We start from the raw sequence: 21976 nt of genomic DNA, 5'->3' as shown, positions 1-21976 counted from the left end.
CCCCGACATGACCGCTGCCACCGTCATTAAAGCCCTACATAGTGTCTTCACCCTGTTTGGGTTCCCCACGTACATCCACAGTGACCGGGGCTCGTCGTTTATGAGCGACGAACTGCGTCGGTACCTGCTCAGCAAAGGCATTGCCTCGAGCAGGACGACCAGTTATAACCCCCGGGGAAATGGGCAGGTGGAGAGGGAGAACACGACGGTCTGGAAGGCCATCCTCCTGGCCCTACGGTCTAGGAATCTCCCAGTCTCCCACTGGCGGGACGTCCTCCCCGACGCACTCCACTCTATTAGGTCCCTACTTTGCACGGCCACAAACGAGACCCCTCATGACCGCCTGTTTGTTTTCCCCAGGAAATCCACCTCCGGGGCCTCACTTCTGTCCTGGCTGAAGACACCGGGGCCTGTCCTGCTCCGTAAGCACATCAGGAGCCATAAGTCCGACCCCCTGGTCGAGAGGGTCCTACACACCAACCCTCAGTACACATACATAGAACACCCCGACGGCCGACAGGATACGGTTTCCTTCCGGGACCTGGCACCCACGGGTTCCACTACCACCGCCACCCCGACTTACCCCGCCCAACCTACGCTGACCACGCCCCCGCCCCTACATGGCACCCGCACCCCCATTCTCCCTTCACCGACCCACAGGAATGAAGCTTCGGAAGACACGCTCCCGGAATCAGTGTCCGTCCCCGCACCGGCAACTTCACTACACATGTCCGCACGGATGAGTTCGACACCCGGGCCAGCTGCGATACCAGAGCTTCGGCGATCACAGCGCACGATCCGGGCGCCGGACAGGCTGAACTTGTGAACCCTTCACCCCCGCCGGACTTCATTTTTTAACAGGGGGTGAATGTGGTGAACGTATTGCATTAACCATTCACCATGTATGTAACTGTACCATGCTGTTGCCCATGAGGGCTCCACCTTTGGACCAGTGTAAGGTATTACCTGTGATGTATCATATTGGTGCCTTTGTGGGCTTCGCCCCGACTCCGCCCCCTTGAGGGGAGGCATAAAGAGCAGTAGCTCTGGAGGCGGCCCTCAGTAGCAGAGCAGTCGCAGGCAGGCACTGTTCTAGTCGATTAAAGCCACAGTTTACTTCAACTCCTTGTTTCGCGTGAATTGATGGTCACATCACATTATAGGAAGAAGACAGTTCCAATACAATAAATCTCCAAATTCATCCAGATACGATCCCACCAACAAACCCCATAACATCAATGCAGCCTCCCCACTTTACAAACATGCAACACAAAAACACAAGTGAACAACTCAAGAGAAAAAAAAAGGTCACAGTCTCAAACCCTTCAGTTCCTCCCCCCACCCCCTCTAATCCAAGTGTCTTTACAAAGTCATTTGCTTCCTCCTGTGCGTAGAAATTCGAGTCTCTGTCTCTGAAGGTTACCTGAAGATGAGCCGGGTACATCATCCTAAAAGCTGTACAGGGCTGCCTTGGCTTTATTAAATGCCGCCTGCCTCCTTGCCAACTCTGCCCAACATATTTTTGTTTTAATTTTACAGTTCCCAATTCATTTTTTCTAATTAAAGGGAATTTAGCATGACCAATCCACCTACCCTGCACATCTTTTGGATTGTGGGGGCAAAACCCATGCAGACACGGGGAGAATGTGCAAACTCCACATGGACAGTGACCCAGAGCCGGGATTGAACCTGGGACCTCAGTGCCTTAAGGCAGCAGGGCTAACCCACTGCGCCACCGTGCTGCCCGTCTGCCTGACATCTTGTTATATTCAAATATGATGGTTCACCATTCTACACTCTTCAGTGTCCTTCACCCATCTTGGGACCCGCTCCCTATCCAGGTACCGATGGAACAGGACAATAATCGCCCCTGGTGCCTCCCTGACCCGGGCTTCCGTCTCAGCAATCATTATATCTGGTCCAACTCAGGAGCGGTCGAAAAGACCCCCTCCCCCAACAACTTACCAAACATCTGAGAGATGTAATCAGAGGCGTTTGTACATTCCAGGCCCTCCAGCAGCCCAACAATTCTTACATTTTGACGTCTGGAGTGATTTTCCAGATCATCAACTGTGGCCTTTAACGCCTCCCGCTGCTCTGCCAACAACTCCATCTCTGCTTTCAAAGAGACAATCCGATCACTGTGATCATTGAGCGCCGTCTCCTCTTCCTCCACCCGCTGATCCAACCTGTCCAAGGTAGCACTAAGAGGTGTCACAGATCCTCCATCGCTTTCATCAGATCCTCAGCAACCTTTGTCAGTGTTTTCCTAAATTCACCCGACAAGAAGTCCACCAAGTTCCCGATTGTCCACTGAGGGGGCAACGATGCCACAGAGACCTCCTCTATTTCCTCCCCTTCTGATGCTCCAGAGACTTCTGAATTGGACAAAGGTCATGTTCTTGAAAATACAGAAAAATGTGTAATTTGAAACATGGAAGTCTGGCAATATCTGGTCTGAGAGGATACAGGGAAAGATTCCACAAAAGGTTAATAGCAGCTGCAAAGAGCAGGATTATAAAATGCAGATTCTTTCTCACAAGCAGGCTTAGCAAACACAGGATTCTGGTATTTAGCGAAAACAATGGCTCACACCTTCATTGAATGTAACTATCTTAGGAAGTTTCTGGAAAAGCATGGATGAGAGTTTCAATTGAATTAAGTGACGAATGTTTAAAACAGGCAGGTCTTTCAATTCATAACCAAGTAAAATGTTAGCATACAGTTAAAAGCAAAGGTTTCACAACTTCACTGAAATTAACTCTCTTAGTAAACAGCTGGAAAGGATGGATGATGCTCAGTCGAATTTGGTATCAATTCTAAGTGTGAAATTCTACTAACATCAAGTCAATTAAAAGAAAATTGGAGACAACCTGTCTATGAGGAACATAATTTAAAGTCAAAATCAAAGGCAAAGTTATGAGCTGGGGACAATTGGAAAATTAAATTATTCAAATGACAGAAATTAAAAGTAACACCTATTGAAACCAAAGCAACTTTGAACATCCCAAAGGACAATGTAACCAGATCTGAGAGGTGAGGTTATGCCCAAAATGAATACTTAGTTGTATTAGAATGTTTACATCAAAGATACTTTTTAACAATCAAAGTGAAATAAGTTAATTTACAATAAGGCTCTAAAAACTTAATAATTGGTAGAAAGAGAATATAAACCCAGGGAGCAGAAGCAGACCAGCAACAGGAGGGGAGGAGAACTCAGAGAGAGGAGAGAAGCATATTCAGCTCTCACAGCTCGGTCATGGGAAAGACAAGACGAGCAGCCGAGCTTAAACAGCTATACATTTAAGGAAGACTAGAATTTAAACAGGAGTCAGTCAGCTGAGAGATAGCTAGCAGAGCCAGCTCTTATAGCTCAATTCATGGGATCGACAAGACACAGCAACAGAGCTAACCAGCGAATACATCCCAAGAAGACCAGACTTTAAAGAAGATTGATCGTCAAGGTGGGCCTGACGGTCCCTTCAACCAACCAACAGGATCCAGAAGCAAGATCCTTTTACCTTTCTGTAAAGAAAGTGTTTGCAGCTTTTAAAAGAAAAAATATAATAATAAAATAACTTACTTAACCTGAAAAAGTGTTTTTTTCCTAAAGTCTACTTTACTTACTTAGCAACGCAGGACCCAGGACATCGATGCTACTAAGTGGTAAGTAGATAAAAATCTTTGGTGAGGGTATGGGTTATACCGGGGGATAACTTGAAAATATAGTTTGACCTGAATGGCACCCACCGAAGCCTGCATCGGAGTCAGGGAGTGAGAATCCCTGTTCACCATTTAGAATATTGACCCTTTTTGGTATAGTGGGAATTCTAAGAATAGTGGTGGGTTTTTAACATCAGTCGCTTGCCCGGCTTGTGCCTTGTGTTGTATCCCCCAGACATCACTCACCAGAGAGGATCGGATTCTGTCAGACTGTACCAATTTCTTCCCAAAACTCACCCGTTACTCGGGTAGATAGGGCCAAAAAAACAAATCCCCAGGGGGGGAGTCACCTCATGTGCAACTGCTCACCTCATAGCCTCCACCGCAAATCAACCTGCTGAGTCTTTTCAGCATTTTCTATTTTCACTACAATAGAAATGGTTGCTATGGGTAATTCACTGTGTCCTGGGGAGAGAAGAATGGAGTTGATTTTTGCAAGATATTTGGCAGCATTGACAGGCAAGATTTTAACTTCCCTCACTGTGAGACTTACCTCATTCCCAGCTAGAGATTGTGGTGATATGCATCACTGTAGATACACAAGGGGTTAATGTAAGTACACGTAGACTAGCTAGACACTAGAGGGAACACCAGAGACATGACACACACTCAACACATAGGTCAGCAAGATAGGACACGACCAATGGGCATTCACGATACACACAGAGGTGACACTTCCACAGTGGGGGCATTACACCAACCCATATATAAAGGACACAGCACACATGATCTTCCTCTTTCCAGTGGAGACACTCAGTGAGTACAGACACAGGGTTGATTCAACATCACACCCACCACATGGATTGTAGCAGACTGGTTCATCAGTCTGAGTAGCTATAGAAGGATTAACAGTAGAGGCGAATCCGAGTAGGAGAATTGTAAATAGTTTAATAAACGTATTGAAGTTATCTCCATGTCTGAACCTTCCTTTGTCAGAGTGAATATCAAGGAAGCAGCTTATACTACGCCAAGAGCATAACAAGAGATGACATGGTATTTGTTGAGGTTCAACCCGAACAGTTCTGTGAAGCAGGACTCTGTGGGCTAAGGCTGTTCCCAGGGACGGACACGGAGACAAACATCAGCTGCTGCTGGGAGATCATCAACTTGGTGAAAGACGCTCTTTGGTCTGCCCCAAACTTGTTGATTTTTCAGTGCAAAGAATTTTCCTTGACCAAGTGTTGCAGACTGACGCATTCCAAGGTCCAGGGCGACATGCTGAGGGACACACTCAAGCTTAGGGCAGCCACTTCAGCCAATGCACATCAAAACCCTTTGCATTCCTTTGTGACACAGCAGAGGGCATTACTCCGCTAGGCATGAAATGTGTTTTATTAATATAGTTCATGTGAAGAAAAGGGTATTACTTTAATATTTTGGGGGTTTATCATGTTTTTCTGTCAAGCAGGCTTGTGGGGGCTGTTTCTGTGTCTATGTGTGTGAATAATTGATGTGTGTGAAGGCACCAGCCCTTGAATTGGATTTCAATAAGGAACACTAGCACAAGGTTAAATCAAGTTGAAGTGAAATGAAGTAAACAAAGTGAGATAACCTAAGTGTAGTAAAGTTAAGTTACTAGTAATTTATTCTACTAATTCTATTTGCGTCAATTGCAATAAATAATTGTAGAGTTACAGGATGGCAGGTCAGCTCAGCCAAGTGGAGTGTACATCCTGTGGTACCTGTGAAGTTGTGGATGCAATGTGCAATGATGTCAAAACGTTAAGGTCACTCTACCTGAATTCAAACAGCATTCGTAACAAAGTTATGATCTAAAGACACAAATAGAAATAAATGGTATGACTTAATTCCCATCATGGAAACATGGCTTCATGGTGACCAAGACTGGGAACTGAATATTCAAGGATATTTGACATTTAGGAAGGACAGACAAGAAAGGAGGTGGAACTGCGCTGACAATAAGGGATGGGATCAGTGCAGTAGTGAGAGAGGATCTCCGATCAGAAGAACAATGGATGGAATATGGAAGGAGCTAAGATACGGCAAAGGGGAGCGAACATTGGTTGGAGTTGTTTATAGGCCACCTAATAGTAATGGTAACACAGGGCATGGTATTAATCAGATGAGACAAACCCGTAGCATGGGCAATACCATCATCTGTACCAAATGAGCACTAATTCTGAGGAAGATGAGTTTCTGGTGTGTGTTAGGGATGGATTTCTGGAGCAGTATGTTGAGCCAACTAGAAGACAGACTATTCTGTACTATGTAATGAAAAAGGGCTCATTAATAATCTAGTTGTAAAAGAACCTTTAAAGGATGAGTGATCACAATACGATTGAATTTTACATTATGTTTGAAAGTGAGGAAGTTCAATCTGAAGGCAGTGTTATACAAAGGCATGACGGGGAAATTGGATGAGGTGGATTGGGAAAAAACATTAATTAAAAGGTATAACAGGGCAGCACGGTGGCACAGTGGTTAGCATTGCTGCCTCCGGCGCTGAGGACCCGGGTTCGAATCCCGGCCCTGGGTCACTGTCCGTGTGGAGTTTGCACATTCTCCCCGTGTCTGCGTGGGTTTCGCCCCCACAACCCAAAGATGTGCAGGTTAGGTGAATTGGCCACGCTAAATTGCCCCTTAATTGGAAAAAATAATTGGGTACTCTAAATTTATAAAAAAAAAAAATTAAAAGGTATAACTGTGAACAAACAATGGATAGATTCAGAGAATTTATTACATAGCTTACAGCACCTATACATTCCTTCAAGGTACAAAACCCCCCAAAAAGCCAGTCAACTGTGGCTGCCAAAAGGAAGTCAAAGATTGTATAAGATTAAAAGAATATATAAAGAACATTTTGAAGTTGCCAGAAATAGTAGCAAATCTGAGGATTGGGAAGTTTATAGAATACAGCAAAGGAAGACCAAAAAAACGATAAAGGGAGAAGAGCATATGAATGTAATCTAGCAAATTACAGGGAGAGTCAGGAGAATTCACAATGGGGAATAGAGAAATGGTAGAGAAGCTAAATGATTACTTTGTGTCTGTCTTCACTGAGAAAGATACAAAAGTCTCCCAGACGTCGAGATCCGAGAGATTAGGGAGAATGCAGAGTTGAAGGAAATTAGCATTAGTAAGGTTGTATTGGAGAAATGAATGGGTCTCAAAGTTGCTTAATCTCGGAGACCTGATATTATGCATCCCAGAGTGTTACATTTATATTTGGGGACATCTATAGCAGTTATTAATCTTCAACTTTCAATCATGGAAGAATCATATTTGTTCCAGTCTGCTACCTGGTACTGCATCATGAAAAATATTGATGAACATTACTTTTTAAACAGTATCTATTTACAACATGTAGTCTGAAGCGGTCATTCGCAATAGAGCTACAGATTCATTACAACAGTGAGGCCATTTGAATCCACACTGGCTCTGTATAGAGCAATCCTGCTGTTCAATCCCAATATTCTTGCAAGTGTATTTCCTTCAAGTGCCCATCCAATTCCCTTTTGAATCCATTGATTGTCTGCTTTCATTATCCTCGTGGACAGCAGATTCCAAAGACAAAACCAAGAAAAATTAATTTTGCTTGTAATGTGCCAAATGACATGTGGGCAAATGTAATTTTTCTCCTCCACCCCCACCCCTCGAACGGTCTACCAAATTATTTTTCCAGAAGTTAATTGATCTTAAGTAGGATCAGCGATGACTGTTTAAAGTTCACAATGTGGACATGCTGCTGTGTGAAAGCAATACTTACAACATAACAGAGGTCTTTCACAATAGTGTTCCTACCACTCAAATAGGAAAGTGGCAAGTGAAAGCATTGCTCCATTTATTGATGAACATCTAACACACAGTGTCACCTGGTGCACACAAATTGGAGGAGGGTTACTGTTCCGGCATACAAGTTTGTGACATGTTTTCTGGCGAGAAAATTTTGGATGGAAAAATAGTACCTTAACCGTATTACTGATCATATAAAGATCTCAACCTATATATTTATTTATGTAAACAGAGCAAAGAGAGTTAGCAGCGTTCCAGGGAATGATTTTTTTTTTTTTTATAAATTTAGATTACCCAATTATTTTTTCTAATTAAGGGGCAATTTAGCATGGCCAATCCACCTACTCTGCACATTTTTTTGGGTTGTGGGGGCGAAACCCACGCAGACACGGGGAGAATGTGCAAACTCCACACGGACAGTGACCCAGAGCCGGGATCGAACCTGGGACCTCAGCGCCGTGAGGCAGTTGTGCTAACCACTAGGCCACCGTGCTGCCCCTTTCCAGGGAATGATAGTGATGTAATGGGAATGTATCAGAAGTAGTTTCCAATCATCCATTAGCAACATTTTACTGGTTTTGATTTTAGAAAATATTTAAATACTGTTCCCCAACTAATCTAAGATTTCATAGCATTGTATCCATTAATAGTGTATATTTGGATAGTACAGAGACACAGCCCCTGAAAAAGTATAAGTTTATAATATTTTGTTATGCAGCATTTATTGCAGAGGTGGATAATAACTAATTTACAGTTGCTGTTAATGTAAGGGACAGACATTCATTTGTGCTCCAAGATCACCTCCAAAACTTTATACATAGGAGGCATATTTTAAGATAACAGAGCCAGATTTCTTAAAAAATTATTACACTACAGATTTTATAGGTTATCGGGGATTGACATACAAAGTAATCGGCAACTCTTTGTTGGTTATTTTAAATTTCAACCCAAGTAAAAAAAGTAATTTAACACAGTCCCAGTTATTTATATGGAGTTATTGCCATTGAACAATGTCCTTCAAAACAGGGGCAGCAGGGTAGCATGGTGGTTAGCATAAATGCTTCACAGCTCCAGGGTCCCAGGTTTGATTCCCGGCTGGGTCACTGTCTGTGTGGAGTCTGCACGTCCTCCCCCTGTGTGCGTGGGTTTGCTCCGGTTTCCTCCCACAGTCCAAAGATGTGCAGGTTAGGTGGATTGGCCATGCTAAATTGCCCGTAGTGTCCTAATTAAAGTAAGGTTAAGGAGGGGGGGGTTGTTGGGTTACGGGTATAGGGTGGATACGTGGGTTTGAGTAGGGTGATCATGGCTCGGCACAACATTGAGGGCCGAAGGGCCTGTTCTGTGCTGTACTGTTCTATAAAAGCAGAATCAGGTCTGATCAAGAATCCCATCCAAAATTGAATCTTTTCTCTTTCAGATATTTGACCCAGTGTCCATCTTCAGCACTGTTTTTCTTGGAGATCGCCACCATTTCATGTATGGACTGATCTGGACTGTACACAGAACAATACTTTTCAATGTACCTCGGTATACGTGACAATAAACCTATATCATGGGGCGGCATGTGGCACAGTGGTTAGCACTGGGACTGCGGCGCTGAGGACCCGGGTTCGAATCCTGGCCCTGGGTTACTGTCCGTGTGGAGTTTGCACATTCTCCCCACAACCCAAAGATTGTCTGCGTGGGTTTTGCTACATTAACTTTAATTGCACTTTGTAAATAAATAATTGTTATCAAAAATATAAAAGGTTTTCAGCACAAGTTATCATTCATGTTGTCCTAATTAATAATAGAACAGTAAAATCCTGATTGGTCAAATCCATGGGGATCCGTGCACAAATTCATGTTAAGCAAGAACTTTGTGATGGCTGTGATGACCCCATTCCCACATGAATGCATCATGATGCATATGTCTACAAACAGTCCATATGTCTACAAACAGTCCATATCAAAAACAACAGATTCAAATGTCAAATAAAAACAGTAAAACAATAAAAGTATGAAAATGTATTTATTCAATTTGTTCACTCCTTGTAAAAGGCCAGAGCTTTGCAGTGAAAAATTTTATAAGTTAGCTCTGGAAATCCCCTAATCTTTTTCTGCTTAGCACGTTGACTTTTGACCCGTGTGACTCAGTCCACAATGTCATCAATGCAGTCAAACATGTCTTCGGTATTTTCGTGCTGCAGTGCGAAATCCTGGAGCACCTTTCTAGCTTTTGCGGCATCATCTAGAGAAGCAGGCTGGCGAGCGGATAGGCAATCAGCAGAATCATGCATATTTTCTGTTGATGAACGTACTGCATCTACGATGACATCACCTAGTTCTGTCCTGCAGCAAATGGCATCATCTATTGCCACATAAATGTCCACGGTTATCTCTGCTGGAATTTTCATGCCGATCTCCCAGCAGGTGAGCAAAAAGTGCTTCATCATTGGGTTGGTTGGCCTCATTCTGCTCCTCCTCATTGTCATCTTGTGCAGTTATAATCTGTTTGAACCCAGTGTGGTGGAAGCAGTTGGCAATTGTTGCTTCTGTCACCATCTTCCATGCCTTCTTCATCATGAACATGGCCTCTAATACACCTGCTTCTTACAGATGGCCTCGATAACCTGAGAGAGCAGCTGCCGTCGGTAGTGGGTTTTCCTGTTCCTAATCACCCCCTGTTCCATTGGCCATGGTGTTGGGAGATAAGAACATTAGCTTGATGCTCGAGGCCAACAATGTTGGGGTGTGCAGGGCAGCTGACTGTGGTGATGATAATCTTCCTTTTCTTTCACCGATATGTTTGGTCCACTTGTCTGATCCATGCCTCAAAAATGACTGGAGGACGCAGTGGGTTAGTCCTGCTGCCTCACGGCGCCAAGGTCCCAAGTTCGATCCCGGCTCTGGGTCACTGTCCGTGTGGAGTTTGCACATTCTCCCCGTGCTTGCGTGGGTATCGCCCCCATAACCCAAAGATGTGCAGGGTAGGTGGATTGGCCATGCTAAATTGCCCCTTAATTGGAAAAAATGAATTGGGTACTCTAAATTTATTTATTTTTAATAAATGGAGGTCATCCAGGCAGTTTTGTTGATCTCATACTGTGTGGATAGTGTCTTGACATTCGTGAAGCAACGTGGCTTCTTGGACTTCCCTACCACAAGAAGCGGCAGCTTTTCAGTGCCATCCATGATGGCACAGACCATAGCGGTGATACATTCCTTACTCTGCTTTTCACCATTACATGTTCCACTTCTGAACATCGAACAGCAGATTGGCAAAAGACAGTATAACAGTCCAGTTTCAAATACACTAAAAATATCTCTTGGTGCATACTCATTCAAAACATGGACGATACCATTTTGGAGCTAATCTGTCATTGCTGTTGTAACCGCCACACCCTCACTGCTTACTGCGCGGAAGGCTATGCCATGTCTGGTCTTGAATCAGTCCAGCCATCCGTCAGCTTCTAGGCCAGCGCAACTCCCCTTTCCTGCAAGGTTGAACCAGAGATGGGAACGTTCTCTGCTCAGCCTGCCTTGAACCATGCGAGCAAAGCTTCTTCAATGTCGGGATGGGCAGCTTTTCTCATCCTCCTCCCTGCTGGAGAGAATGCCTGCTCGTTGAGCTGTTTCCAAATGTTTGCCTGTGCTTCCTTATGGTGGACCAACTTGATGGCAGAATTTCCCACTCCTTTGCGATGTCGCCTTTCCGTTTTGCACTGCGGTTTTCCACTTGTCAGCTTCACCTTCGCTCCAATCGACACTTTTAACTTCCTGACAGGTGTAGCCATACTTGTAGAGTTTGCCTGTCCTTTCACAAGAGAAACGGCAATATCAAATGACGACCTGCCAAGCGGTCCATGATTTTGTGCCCAATTTGTGTTACTCTGCTTCGAGTGGTCAGCATGGCTGTGTGATAATCCTCGCCAAGTTTGGCAAAGCCAGAGTTATGGGTGCAGAATCTTGGCTTATCGCAGGCATTGCTGTTCCCAGAGATTTCCCATCCTGGCGGTAGGATTGGCGAAAACTTGGCATTGGAGTTTGACTCATCGCAATCCCACCGCACAACCCCTGAAACAGTAATAGTTGGAATTAAACCACCCAGTGAAATTCATATTCAGATATTTCTGCATTTTATTGCACAATAACCTGTGCCAACTGAGACTGCAAACAATAAATCTCAGTTTCTCAACAAGTTAAAGCAAGTGTCAGCGAATAACACACAAGTTAAAATAATAAACTAAAACTCAGCAAAATTAGAAATAAAGCCTTTCACGCTTTTTTTGGGGGGGGAGGCGGTCTTGGTACAAGAATTACGGGGTGGGGGTGGGGGGATTTTAGTCCCTTTTGAAAAGAATTGGGCCGACAATAAACCATTTTCTCCACAAGCACGGAAGGACATTCCCTTTAAGAGTGCCCGCGCACGCTCGGTTGCAGAACAGTCGAGGAGAAAAAACACCTCACACGGTATAAAAATAAATCGGACGCCCGGATTATAATATAAAAAAGATGTAGCAGCAGTCACGTTGCCCGAGGAGCGGATTCTGGGCGCACGCTGGGCGAGAGCGGATCGTTTTCATTTGAACTGCGCCAATCCCTTTAATTTTTCTCCACCATGACCTCTTAAAGGGGACGGGAATAAACGGAGCCATTTGCCCAAATTAAAGGTACCGGCACGCGAGCCCGGAGAAAAGATTATTGCCTACCGCATACTCCCTCCCCAACCCAAAGAAACGTACAGGTGAGTAAAACGGGAGGGGAGCAAGATGTATTATTTAGCGGGGAGACTGTTCCGCCGGGACCGCAGCGTCCCCCCCCTTCGGGTCGGCGACTGGGCGCCGAATGAGTTCGCTTTTTGAAAATCGAAGGCGCGTGACGGCGGCTCGCTCCCGCCGTCCAACGGCCGCGGCCGCCGCGCGCCGGCCCCACCGCGCCTGCGTGCCAGCCCCGGCCGCCACCCACTGCGCCTGCGCGTTCTCCCTCGGCCCGTCTCCCCCCCCCCCCCCCCGGCCCCGCGCGTGCACATACGGCTCAGCGCACTCACCCAGGCCGAATGGAAGCGCGCGCTCCCGCCCGCCCGCGCGTGGAATTGTGGGTGCCCGGGTTGCCCGCCGAGGCGCGCGCGGATCGAAGGTAAGGCACCGAGCGGGGGGAGGGGGGGAAACCATCGAGGGTTAAAACATTTAAACCGCCACCGTTAACCAAAAAATAATACTCAGCGGGCGGCCGGCGGAATCTAAAAGGAGCGGCGGCCGCAGCCTGTCCCCTCTAACCGTCTGAATGTCTCTCTCAGCAGCACACAGGTCCGGCGGGGAGCGGGGCCACAGCACAGGCAGCTTCTCCCCCCCCGCCTCAGCCTGAACCTATGCCGGGCGCGCCGGCACACACACACCCGCACGGCCCTCCCAGCTCGCCAGCATGTCGGTGAGGGAGACCTTCAACCCCGAGCACTACGAGCTGGACAAGAATTTCCGCCTGACCCGCTTCGCCGAGCTGAAGGGGACGGGGTGCAAGGTGCCGCAGGATGTCCTGCTCCGGCTGCTGGAGGCCCTGCAGGAGAACCACTACCAGGAGGACGAGCAGTTTCTGGGGGCAGTCATGCCCCGCCTGGGTGAGTCTGCATACCCTGGGGAGGGGGGAATCTGCACTGCAACTTGTGTTATTCTGCTTTGCACGTTGCACACTCATTTACCTCTCTTACTCCTCTCTCTCTCTCTCCCTCCTCCTACTCTTCTCCTCCTCCTACTCTTCTTCTCCTCCTCCTACTCTCCTCCTCCTACTCTTCTCCTCCTACTCTTCTCCTCCTACTCTTCTCCTCCTACTCTTCTCCTCCTCCTCCTCCTACTCCTACTCTTCTCCTCCGACTCTTCTCCTCCTCCGACTCTTCTCCTCCTCCGACTCTTCTCCTCCTCCTACTCTTCTCCTCCTCCTCCTACTCTTCTCCTCCTCCTCCTACTCTTCTCCTCCTCCTCCTACTCTTCTCCTCCTCCTCCTACTCTTCTCCTCCTCCTCCTACTCTTCTCCTCCTCCTCTTCTCCTCCTCCTCCTACTCTTCTCCTCCTCCTCCTACTCTTCTCCTCCTCCTCCTACTCTTCTCCTCCTCCTACTACTCTTCCTACTCTTCTCTCCCTCCTCCTCCTCCTCTTCCTCCTCTCTCTCTCCCTCCTCCTCCTCCCACCCCCATCAGCACCCCACCGGCAGGGTTTGCAAAAAACAAAAAATGAGGTCAAAAGTGAACGGCAACTCTTCTCTCCTCTCCCCATCCCATCTCGCTTTAATTAAAAAGGCAAGCCACCCCCCCCCCCCCCCCCCCCAAAAAAAAACAGGTGTTTATTTTAAAATTCCAATACTAGGGGTGCACATCTCCAAAAATCTGTCCTGGTCCACCCACGTTGACGCTACCACCAAGAAAACACAACAGCGCCTATACTTCCTCAGGAAACTAAGGAAATTCGGCATCTCAATGTTAATCTTAACCAACTTTTACAGATGCACCATAGAAAGCATCCTATCTGGCTGCATCACAGCCTGGTAAGGCAACGGCTCGGCCCAGGACTGCAAGAAACTTCAGAGTCGTGAACACCGCCCACTCCACCACACGAACCTCCCTCCCATCCATTGACTCCATCTACACCTCCCGCTGCCTGGGGAAAGTGGGCAGCATAATCAAAGACCCCTCCCACCCGGCTTACTCACTCTTCCAACTTCTTCCATCGGGCAGGAGATACAGAAGTCTGAGAACAAGCACAAACAGACTCAAAAACAGCTTCTTCCCCACTGTTACCAGACTCCTAAATGACCCTCTTATGGACTGACTTCATTAACACTACTACCTGTATGCTTCATCCGATGCCGGTGCTGATGTAGTTACATTGTATACCTTGTGTTGCCCTATTATGTATTTTCTTTTATTCCCTTTTCGTCCCAGATACTTAATGATCTGTTGAGCTGCTCGCAGAAAAATACCACTGTGCCTCGGTACACGTGACAATAAACAAATCCAATCCCTCCTTTATCCATTCTTTCACTTTTCAGATCTTAACAGACTTCAGGGTTTTGCAAATGATGACAATCACCAAACCTTGTCTCTTATGTTTGAACAAATGTTTTTTTTTAAGTTGTACCGCAGTAGTATTTTTATTAACCCTTCAAAGCCCCTGCGGCAGATACGCATGTGTGTATATTTAGAATAAGTTGATTATTGGTTTTGATCAATTTTGCAACTGAGTTTGTTTTGACAGAATGTGATTAACCCTCTGCATATTTCAGAAATTAACATTGTGTGATACCAACATTTCTGTTATCAATGAAATGACACATGTTTCACTATACGTAAAGAATGCGAGCTTTAAAAACTAATGCTCTTATGGTGGAGGATGAGAAACTGCAGAGCTCCAAATAGAGAGACTTTAAAAAAATAAATTTAGAGTACCCAATTCATTTTCCACAATTAAGGGGCAATTAAGTGTGTTCAATCCACCTACCCTGCACATCTTTGGGTTGTGGGGGCGAAACCCACGCAAACACAGGGAGAATGTGCAAACTCCACACGGATAGTGACCCAGAGCTGGGATCAAACCTGGGACCTCAGCGCCGTGAGGCCGCAGTGCTGACCCACTGCGCCACCGTGCTGCCCGCTCCAGAGAGACTTGGAGGTCCATGTACAATGTTAAAATATAGATGTGCAGAAAATATTCAAAAAGGTTAATGGAATGCTGGCCTTTATATCTAGAGGACTGGAATGCAAGGGGTCAGGGAACAGAAGTGTCATATAGTGCCTTTTATGATCGTCGGACATCCCAAAGTATAATGTAGAAAATGCAACAGCCAATTTGCGCACAACAATCTTCGACAAATAGCCGAGTGTTAATGAACAGATGATCTGTTTTTGTAATGATGTTTGAAGAATAAATATTAACCTGATCACCGGGAATAACTCCCCTGTTCTTTATAAATATGCAATGCTCAGGTCCTATCACACCTGAATTTGTGTTCAGTTCTGGACAGCACTCCTTCGGAAGGATATTTTTGGCCTTGGTGGTGGTACAGCATAGGTGCATTTACTCTTGAGGCAAGATTTCCAAAACTGAGGTTTTATTCCCTGGAATTTAGAGGATCATGAGGTGAATTGATCCCAAGATTTTAAGCTATTAGATGGAATTGATGACTGGTAGAAACTATTTTTTCCACTAGTTGGGCAGTATAGGACTGTGCTTAAAAATTGAGTCATATCTTTCAGTTTTGAGGTTTGGAAACACTGGTACACACAAGGAGTATTGGGAGTGTGGAACCTACTTCTGCAGATGACAGTTGATGTTAAATCAGTTAATTTTAAATCTGAGATTGATTAATTTTTAGTAAATGATGGTACTAAGGGATATGGGGCAAATGGTGTGATGGAGTTTGCTTGCAGATTAGCCATGTTCTCATTGAATGTTAGACCAGGCTTAGGGGGCTAAATGGCCTCTTCTGTTCCTGGAACTGTGATGCCCCTTTGTAAAGTTACTTTGCTATTTGAACAAAAAAAACTGCCGATGCTGGAAATCTGATAAAAAAATTTAAAATACTGGAAATACTCAGCAGCTCTGACAGTATCTTTAGAGAAATAAACGGAGCTAATATTTCAGGTTGGAATTCTGATGAAAGGTCATGGGCCTGAAATGTTAACTTTGTTTCTCTCTCCACTAGCACCAGACCTACTGAGTGTTTGAGCAATTTCATTTTTTATTGCTTTGCTAGTTGGCTTGGTTAAAAATTTTATATTGGAGATATTAAATATTTTGGTCTGTGTTTGAAGTACTAGCAAGCGCCATGTGCTGTTGTTGCTGATGCAGCAATTGATATTGTCCAGGAATTTGTGCTCCTGGGCTGCTCGTTTAAAAAAGATCAGCTTCCACAATGACACCCTGAAGAAACATCTGATAACTGCAATAATGCTATTGAATTCTCTGTAATGGCTTTTACTGTTGAGAAAATGTTAAATGATAAATAACTTCAAGACATGATTTATCTGCTATTTTCTCTTTTGCCTCTTTCTTTTTCACTTATATACTGTATCCTTGGTTTTGTGTTTTGCTATTTCTTTTTAATTGGTAAGCTTAACCTGTTTTTTGTATTTCTGTAAACCAGGTCTAAGTTTTTTGAGCTTAAATCATTGAAACGTGATCCAGTTCAGGTCATTGTAGCATCCAAGTTGGGATTCTAAACTTTCTTTTCCAGAAAAGTACAAAATACCTGATGTGGGAAAGCATCCACTGAATCAACATGGGGTACCACTTTCAGCTATCTGTCAAATCACATTTTGCCACTTCATTGTTCAACTTGATAACAATGCCTCTTTGGCTCTGTTCACCATTTGCAGAAATGACTCTTCATCGTCTCTTTCTACCATTGGTCAAGGCTCATAGCTCTGAGCATGGAATGCCTACCTGGGCTGGAGCAATTTGCAGAAGTGCAGGGACGACTACCCCCGAAGTTTCAATTTGCATGAACATGAAGAGCATTGCACCAAACTATGCATCTCATGTAATGTTAAAGATCTTAGGAAATAGATTGTAATGACATGATGTGGTTTCCATTCGCTGTGAACAATTCAGAAGGATTGTAGAACTAGAGAAGCTGTAGCAGTAACGAGAATGTTCAGCAAAAGAAGCATCGAATACCAGCAAGTGGTATGCACTCGCGTTGTGGATTGAATTTAATTTGTCATGTGTACTGAGGTACAGTTAAAAATACAGTCCAGTCAGATCATTCCATACATGAAAAAACATAGGACATGCATAAATACACAATGGAAATGCATGCTGCCCGCTTTCCTAAGGCAGAGGGAGGTGTACACAAAGTCAATGAATGGGAGGCGGTTTCACGTGATAGACTGGGCCATGTTCATGACTCTCCGTAGTTTCTTACGATCTTGGGCTGAGCAGTTGCCATGCCAGGCTCTGGTACAGCCAGATAGGATGCTTTATATGGTGCATCTGTAAAAATTGGAGAGAGTCAATGTGGACATGCTGAATTTCCTTAGTTTCCCTAGGAAGTATAGGCGCTGTTTTTCTTTCTTGGTCGTAGCGTCGACCTGGGTGGATGTTGGTGATGTGCACACCTAGGAATTTGAGGCTGTCAACCACCTCTACCTCGGCACCATTGACTTTGCTTCCTGAAGTCAATGACTAGTTCTTTTTACTTTTGCTGATGTTGAGGGAGAGATTGTTGTCATTACACCACACCACTAGATTTTCTACCTCCCTATGTACGCTGACTCATCGTTCGAGATCCGACCCACTACGGTCGTGTCATCAATAAGCTTGTAGATGGAGTTGAAGCCACATTTTGCACGCAGTCATGTGTGCACAGGGAGTATAGTAGGGGGCTAAGTACGCAGTCTTGCAGGGCCCCGGTATTGAGAACTAACGTGGAAGAGGTGTTGTTGTTTGTCCTTACTGATTGTGGTCTATGGATCAGGAAGTCAAGGATCCAGTTGCAGAGGGAGAAGCCAAGACCCAGGTTTTAGAGTTTTGATATGAGCTCGGCTGGGATTATGGTGTTGAAGGCGGAGTTGTAGTCAATGAATGGGAGTCTAACGTAGGAGTCCTTGTGTCGAGATGTATCAGGGAGATGGAATCCGCTGTGGACCGGTTGTGACAGTATGCAAATTGCAGTGGATCAAGGCATTCTGGGAGTATCGCGTTGATGTGACTCATGACCAACCTCTTGAAGCACCTTATAATGATAGATGTCAAGGCCACCGGACGGTAGCTGTTGAGGCACATTGCCTGGTTCTTCTTTGACACTGATAAAATGGTGGTCTTCTTGAAGCAGGTGGGAACTTCAGAACAGAGTAGGGAGAAGTTGAAAATCTCCGCAAACTCATCTGCCACTTGGTCTGCGCTGGATCAGAGTGCATGACCAGGGACTCAGTCAGGACCTGTTGCTTTCTGAGGGTTCACTTTCAAGAAGGACGATCTGACTTCGGAAGCTGTGATGGTAGGTATGGGTACGTCTGAGGCTGTTGGGGCAGATGACAGCAGTTTGATGGTTTCCTGTTTGAACCGAGCATAGAATGCACTGAGTTCATTAGGGAGGGGTGCGCTGCTACCGGAGATTCTACCCATCTTGGCTTTGTAGCCTGTTGTGTTGTTTAAGCCTTGCCACAGCTGATGGGAGTCTGTGTCATTAGTCCGTGACTCGAGCTTAGTCTGGTATTGTCTCTTGGCATCCCTGATGGGGATGAAGAGTCATTTATTGGCATACCTGGATTATCAAAATGCTGGATGAACTGGCAAAAAGTCTGAAAAGTTAGAAAGACAATCCAAATTTATGGAGGTAAAAGAATGATTGTCGCTCTGTATCTGGAACAATCTAAATAGTATTTAGTGCAACTGAACCTGGTGCAATCGGGTGTGGGTGAGACAAACCTGTCTGTGATCACCGTTCTTTAACATCTGTGCAGATGCCATGATTTGAAGAAGCTCTAAATAAAGTACAGGAAGGTGTCAAAGTGGGAGTTGTGAAGCTAGGAGATCTAATGGATAGAATGAATGAAGTACTAAAAGTTGGCAGCATAAAAATTATGTGAAAGTTGAAAATTGGAACGATTAATGATGAGAAAGCCGAGGTCAAGATAAAATGGTTAACAGCTGGAATAATAATTAAAGGACCTGGGAAGTATCTTGTCAGAAGATGGTTACTGTCAGAAAGAAATCAGAATTAAGATAGCAATAGAATAAAATGTGTTCTCCAAACATAAAATTGCTCAACATGGCATGAATAGAGGTCTGAGCACGGTAGAACAGTGGTTAGCACAGTTGCTTCACAGCTCCAGGGTCCCAGGTTCGATTCCCGGCTTAGGTCACTATCTGTGTGGATTCTGCACGTTCTCCCCCGTGTCTGCGTGGGTTTCCTCCGGGTGCTCCGGTTTCCTCCCACAGTCCAAAGATGTGCAGGTTATGTGTATTGGCCATGATAAATTACCCTTGGTGTCCTAAAAGGTTAGGTGGCATTACTGGGTTACGGGAGGGCAGCACGGTGGCACAGTGGTTAGCATTGCTGCCTACAGTGCTGAGGACCTGGGTTCGAATCCCGGCCCTGGGTCGCTGTCCGTGTGGAGTTTGCACATTCTCCCCATGTTTGCATGGGTTTCACCCCCACAACCCAAAGATGTGCAGGGTAGGCGGATTGGCCATGCTAAATTGCCCCTTAATTGGAAAAAATTATTGGGTACTATAAATAAAAAAATTACTGGGTTATGGGGATAGAGTGGAGGTGTGGGCTTAAGTAGGGTGCTCTTTCTAAGAGCCGATGCAGACTCGGACTCGATGGGCTGAATGGCCTCCTTCTGCACTGTAAATTCTATGATCTATAAGAAAGGGATTATCGAGACTGTGATTTGGATATCTTATTGTATGGGGTTGAAACAACCCAAAGATGTGCATGGTAGGTGAATTGGCCACTCTAAATTGCCCCTTAATTAGAAAAAAAAAAGAATTAGTAAATTTATATTTTAAAAAATAAAAGCTCACAGTTTGTGAGCGGAGAGGAAACGCGTTCACAACTTTATTTTAGTTTGGGAAACATTTGTCTGTTTATGTATTCCTGTTAACATGACTACTATAGTACTACTTTATTCGATGCAATTAATTTAGATTAGAGTTTTTATAGATCCTCTTTTGATCCATGAGAACATGGAACAATACAGCACCGAACAGGCCCTTCAGCCCACGATGTTGTGCCGACCATTTATCCTATTCTAAGATCAACTTAACCTACACCCGTTCAATTTACTGCTGTCCATGTGCCTGTCTAAGAGTCACTTAAATGTCCCTAATGACTCTGGCTCCACCACCTCTGCTGCCAGTACATTCCATGCACCCACCACTCTCTGTGTAAAGAACCTACCTCTGACATCTCCCCAATACCTTCCTCCAATCACCATAAAATGATGTCCCCTCGTGACAGTCATTTCCACCCTAGGGAAAAGTCTCTGGCTATCCACTCTATCCATGCCTCTCATCACCTTGCACACCTCTATCAAGTCACACCTCTTCCTTCTTCACTCCAGTGAGAAAAGCCCTAGCTCCCTCAACCTTTTTTCATAACACATGCCCTCCAGTCCAGGCAGCATCCTGGTAAATCTCCTCTGTACCCTCTCCAAAGCATCCACATCCTTCCTATAATGAGGCGACCAGAGCTGGACACAATATTCCAAGTGTGGTCTAACAAGGGTTTTATAAAGCTGCAGTAAAACCTCGCGGCTCTTAACCCCCCTGTTATTGAAAGCTAACACACCATACGCCTTCTTAAAAACCCTATCAACCTGGGTGGCAACTTTGAGCGATCTATGTACGTGGACCCCATGATCCCTCTGTTCCTCCACACTTCCAAGAATCCTGCCTTTAACCCTATATTCAGCATTCAAATTTGACCTTCCAAAATGAATCACTTCACATTTATCAAGGTTTTAAAAAAAAAATTTTAGAGTACCCAATTATTTTTTCCAATTAAGGGGCAATTTAGCGTGGCCAATTCACCTAACCTGCACATCTTTGGGTTGTGGGGGCGAAACCCACGCAGACACTGGGAGAATGTGCAAACTCCACATGGACAGTGATCCAGGGCTGGGATTCGAACCCGGGTCCTCAGCGCCGTAGGCAGCAATCCTAACCACTGTGCCACTGTGCTGTCCTACACATTTATCCAGGTTGAACTCCATCTGCCACTTCTCAGCACAGCTCTGCATCCTGTCAATGTCCTGTTGTAACCTGCAACAACCCTCAACACTATCTACAACTCCCCTAACCTTTGTGTCATCGGCAAACCTACTAACCTGCCCTTCCACTTCCTCATCCAGTCATTTATAAAAACCACAAAGAGCAGAGGTCCCAGAACAGATCCCTGCGGGGCACCACTGGTCTCTGACCTCCAGGCGGAATACTTTCCATCCACTACCACTCATTGTCTTCTTTCGGCCAGCCAATTCTGTATCCAGACAGCCACATTTCCCTGTATCCCATGCCCCCTAACTTTCTGAATGATCCTACCATGGGGAACCTGATCAAATGCCTTACTGAAATCCATATAACCACATCCAGTGCCCGACCTTCATCAATGTGTCTCGTCACATCCTCAAAGAATTCAATGAGGCTTGTGAGGCATGACCTGCCCCTCACAAAGCCATGCTGACTATCTTTAATCAAACTATGTTTTTCTAAATAATCATAAATCCTCTCAGAATCCTTTCCAATATTTTGCTCACCACACACCTAAGACTGATGGGTCTGTAATTCCCAGGGATTTCCCTATTCCCTTTCTTGAACTGGGGAATAACATTCGCCTTCCTCCAATCATCCGGTACTACTCCAGTGGAGAGTGAGGGCGCAAAGATCATTGCCAACGGCGCAGCAATCTCCTCCCTCGCTTCCCATAGTAACCGTGGGTATATCCCGTCAGGTCCAGGGAACTTATCTATTCTGATGCTTTTCAAAATTTCCAGCACATCCTCCTTCTTAATATCAACCAG

General features: G+C 45.2%; 1 protein-coding gene and 1 long non-coding RNA gene across 3 annotated transcripts in view; one reads left to right on the top strand and one right to left on the bottom strand.

The window, feature by feature from the left end:
- Positions 1–9468: 9468 nt before the first annotated feature.
- LOC119973583 lies at positions 9469–12359 on the bottom strand. The gene is made up of 2 exons (XR_005462354.1): positions 12168–12359; positions 9469–11532 (listed from the first exon to the last, which is right to left on the bottom strand). It is a non-coding gene; the product is annotated as an uncharacterized LOC119973583 (long non-coding RNA).
- A 138-nt stretch (positions 12360–12497) lies between these two features.
- The window catches only part of sephs1 (selenophosphate synthetase 1), a 59667-nt gene continuing 50188 nt past the window's right edge, over positions 12498–21976 (top strand). Inside the window, exons 1-2 of one of the 2 annotated variants that reach the window (XM_038811938.1) lie at positions 12498–12594; positions 12758–13072. In XM_038811938.1, coding sequence (XP_038667866.1) covers positions 12880–13072 — 193 coding nt within the window. In that variant the 5' untranslated portion in view covers positions 12498–12594; positions 12758–12879. Of the gene's footprint in view, positions 12595–12754; positions 13073–21976 lie in introns of both variants that reach the window. The other variant, XM_038811936.1, reaches the window with a different exon arrangement.

This window comes from Scyliorhinus canicula, chromosome 11 (assembly GCF_902713615.1).
Source record: "Scyliorhinus canicula chromosome 11, sScyCan1.1, whole genome shotgun sequence".
NCBI classification, from domain to species: domain Eukaryota; kingdom Metazoa; phylum Chordata; class Chondrichthyes; order Carcharhiniformes; family Scyliorhinidae; genus Scyliorhinus; species Scyliorhinus canicula.
The sequence above is the reverse complement of the archived record's forward strand: the minus strand, read 5'-3'. Positions and strand labels throughout refer to the sequence as shown.